Source organism: Pteropus vampyrus, unplaced genomic scaffold, assembly GCF_000151845.1.
Source record: "Pteropus vampyrus isolate Shadow unplaced genomic scaffold, Pvam_2.0 Scaffold196, whole genome shotgun sequence".
NCBI classification, from domain to species: Eukaryota; Metazoa; Chordata; class Mammalia; order Chiroptera; family Pteropodidae; genus Pteropus; species Pteropus vampyrus.
The window spans coordinates 1,064,103-1,067,727 of record NW_011888977.1 but is presented as its reverse complement, the minus strand read 5'-3'; the positions used below and the strand labels follow the sequence as shown (position 1 = coordinate 1,067,727).

The window sequence follows — 3,625 nt, the reverse complement described above, 5'->3', positions numbered from 1 at the left end:
AGCTTACCTTTCCATCTCATATTCTTTCATTCCCACTTTTACAGCCTTCATTACCTGGAGGATGGATATTAAGACATTTGTATTAAGGAGATAAGTAGCATGGCCTGAGAAATAACGTATAGCCCTTTTTCAAAAGAATCTCTCTCTCTAAAAAAAAATGAAATGTGCACACAGTGGCACAGAAATGTGACAAATTAGAACTTTTTCAAAGTGCCAAAAGCCGTAGAGTTTATTTAAACCATGCGGGAGCACCTCCACTCAGAAGCCGATAAACGCCCGCACAGAGCTGCGTGCGGCTCGGGCGGCTGCGGGCTGAGGGCAGTTAAGATTTAGCCAAAGTGTCCGTGAATGCTTAGTGCTCAGCAGCTATGGTGACGATCCTAAAAGGTTTCCTTTGTTTAACGTCCATAAAACAGAGAAAATGAACTCATACAAGAGATTCTGTTGCCCACAAGGGACCGTTGTCTGTCTCCTGACACAAAGCTGTTACTGTCACCAGGCGGGCACTGGGCTATCCCAGTCACCTTGACGGTCTTTCAAGAAACACACTTCCTTAGATGCTCTCGCTCCTCAGATGAAGCGGGGAGTCTGAGAAATAACTGTGTGAATAAATTTTCAGAAAAAAGGAGTAATAAATGTGCTTGAATCATGGGTAAGAACAAAAGATTCTTTAAAAGGAGCTCAGACTGCCAGAATGCCAGGAAGGAAAGCCCCACCTTCCTGGAAGTGGGGACTTCTGGCTAGGAAACTCCCCAAAGGGTGGGTGCCTTAAGAACCTCTGTGTCCTTGCCCTGTCCCCACAGGAGAACAGAAAAGAGCCATTACCGCATGTCTGGCCTGACTGACGCGACACTTGCTGCTTGCTGGAACGGCGCTGGAGCCTGGAGGTGCCCTGAGCGCGTCAGTCTCGATGCTGCCCTGTTGCCCCACACAGAGCAACACTGCTCGACCAACCCAGCCAGAACCAGCCGGGGCCCTGCTTACCTCCCGATGGGCCTCACTGGAGATCTTATTGGTGTAGCGCAAAACTTCCAGCTCCATGTCCGTCTTAAAGACCCGGCTTCAGGGAGTAGAAAAATAAAGCGGCAAGTCAGTGACTTCTAGCAGGAGCCAGCTGGACCCCTCTAAGGAGACCCCGAGGCTGCCACACCTGCATAGCTTAAGAAGGAGCACAGGGCCAGGTCATGCCCAGCCAGGCTGCTGATGGGCTACCTGGGAGCGGTGGTAGAGTGGGCTACGAAGCCCCCAGGAATGAAAGCTGCACTAAGCACTGCCCGCCCTGACCTCAGGCATGCAGGCTAGCTCCAGTTACAAGGTCTGGAAGCCACTGTGGGTGGTGGAAGAAGCCCAGGTTCTGCAGCTAGATACGCCTTGCCTCACTGAGACTCGGTTTCCTCACCTGTAAAATGGGGATAAAATCTACCCGATGAGGCCGTTGGACCTGAATCTTAAGTATGCTGCCTCCCAGGGCTCTGTCCAGTTAGCTGAAGAGGTCTCCCATTTCCTCTCCACCCTCACCCACCTGCCCACCAGGCAGCCCAGGAATACCATGTCACTCAAACCCCTGCCTGAGACAGGGGTGGGGGTGGGAACAGGGTGCTACGTGGTGCAGCCAGTTCCAGCCTGAGTGCAGGAATAAATGTGGAAATAGCCGGTCTGCAGAGAGAAGCAGGAGACAAGGAGCAGACAAGAGAGAAACAGCGGGAAGAGAGGGGTTTAAGAGGTGCGACCAGGAGGCCCTGCTGCCCTTCGGCGATCCACTGCACTTCCTGCGACTGGGCTCCTGGGGTCCTCACAATAAACTCGTGCCCAAATTTGGTGGGGCTTCTAGTCCCTGCAATCAATCTCATCCCCAAGTAAGACTCACATAGAGAGGCTAAATAAATATTCATCTTCTACCTACACCATTTCAAATAAGCAACTCCGGGTCACAGCCATGCCCAGTCATTAAGAGCACAGAGTCCTCAGCCAACCTTCATGGCCAGCTCTGTACCCTTATAAAAGGTGACCCATCTTCGCCAAAGCTCCCGCATGGTCACCTCTCCCTCTCTCAAAGGGAACACACTTAAGCACACTCCAGATCAGCAGAGCCAGGGTGTCTGATGGCAGAGCAGCACCTGCCCCTCTGCCCAGAGCGCCTCTCATCTGGCCACTCACTGTCCACCCTGAAGCCTGATCGCCCTGAGCCGGCCCCAGCGGGGGCAGGCTGCTGTCAGGGAGGGCGCTCCCACCTCCATCAGAGGCAGCAAACCCTCGGGACTTCACAGAAGCAGCCTGAGCCACTGACTCACACCGTCTCCATGGTGCCATCCAGCTGGGACAGCCAGCCATTTGTTACCAGGAAGTGAGGAAGGCACCTTGCAGCACAGTGATGCCTTCTTAAGACTGTAAAATCTTCTGGGGAATGTGGAAAAAGCAAACCCCTAATCCCACGGAGACTTTTCTCAAATGAACATGTTTTCTCTCCAGAGGGGCAGACCCCGAAGCCTAACAGTTTGCTCTTTATCATCCTAAAGGTGCCTCAGATTCTGCATCAGGTGCTGGGAGCAGCCCCACCTGGGGAACAGAAAGCTTATTCCTGTGCTCTGTCTTCAGAGTGAGAGTCCAGAGCCACGGGCAGGACACAGATAAGCAGATCAAGGCTCCTGAGGTCCAAAACCACTCGCAGGATGATCTAGCAGGCCCTGATGCTTCGCTCCCCACTGCAGTCTTGCTTGGCACCAGCCCGAGGAACTGGCAAGTGTGCCCTGGCATCTCTTCTCGAATGCAGTGAAGACCAGAGTGACAACACAGGTGGGAACAGGCCCAGGCTGTTTGCCTCTGCCCTCTGCCTGTCTGTTCAGCTTAGCTCTCTGGTCCGTCCTTCCTGCCACCACTCTTGCCAATATTTTAGACCCCCACAAGGGTCAAACCAGAGCCCATGCCTGTATGTGGGCCATGGGGCTGTGGAGAAATCCTGCAGTTGTGTGATGGCACACAGCTCCGAGTCAGCAGCCCCAATTCTGCCATGAGTTGCAGGCAGGCATGCAGGAGGCCTATCCCCAACTTTCTCCACCTTCCTAAGATCGCTCCCTTCCCCACTTTGGTGCCCGCCTCTTCTCAGCAGATGAATGAACTCATCCACTCAGAGAACAGAAGCCAGGTGAGAGCACTCTCACCTCTTCTCCAAACTCTAAAGCCTTGTCCTCCCCCTCATGCTCTCCTCTCTCCCCCCCTACAAGGGGAGGGGTGCCCTCTTCCGGATGAGGTTCAGTCCTACCAACACACACATATACCTGAGTTCAGATCCCAGCCCCAACCTCCTCCATCCATCTGGCCCCTATTAACGGAAGCTCCATGACCACTCACTCACCTCCTCCTCCTCCTCTAGCCAAGCTTTATCCTCCACTACCCAGCCCCATTTCTGAAGAGGAAACCAAGACAGTCCTTGCCTTGGGAGAGGAGGGAGAGCATCTTCCCCATCTTCTCCCTCCATCCCCTCTCTTCTTCTCCCTTCAGCCCCCACCGCTCTGCCACCTGCCCTCTCACCAACATGAGGTGATGACCCCAGCTGCCAGATGCAGAGGCATCAGGTGACCTGCTGAGGACGAGGCACGGGGAGCCCCGCCTCCTCTGGTACTGCCTG

The 3,625-nt window shown here is 54.0% G+C and overlaps 1 protein-coding gene across 1 annotated transcript in view; it reads right to left on the bottom strand.

The window, feature by feature from the left end:
* PEPD (peptidase D) overlaps positions 1-3,625 on the bottom strand; it is a gene marked incomplete at its 3' end in the record, with an annotated part of 115,576 nt that overhangs the window by 65,608 nt on the left and 46,343 nt on the right. Inside the window, exons 8-9 of the mRNA XM_023537696.1 lie at positions 985-1,060; positions 8-54 (exon numbers count right to left, since the gene is read on the bottom strand). Of these exons, the coding sequence (XP_023393464.1) occupies positions 8-54; positions 985-1,060 (123 nt within the window). The remainder of the gene's footprint in view (positions 1-7; positions 55-984; positions 1,061-3,625) is intronic.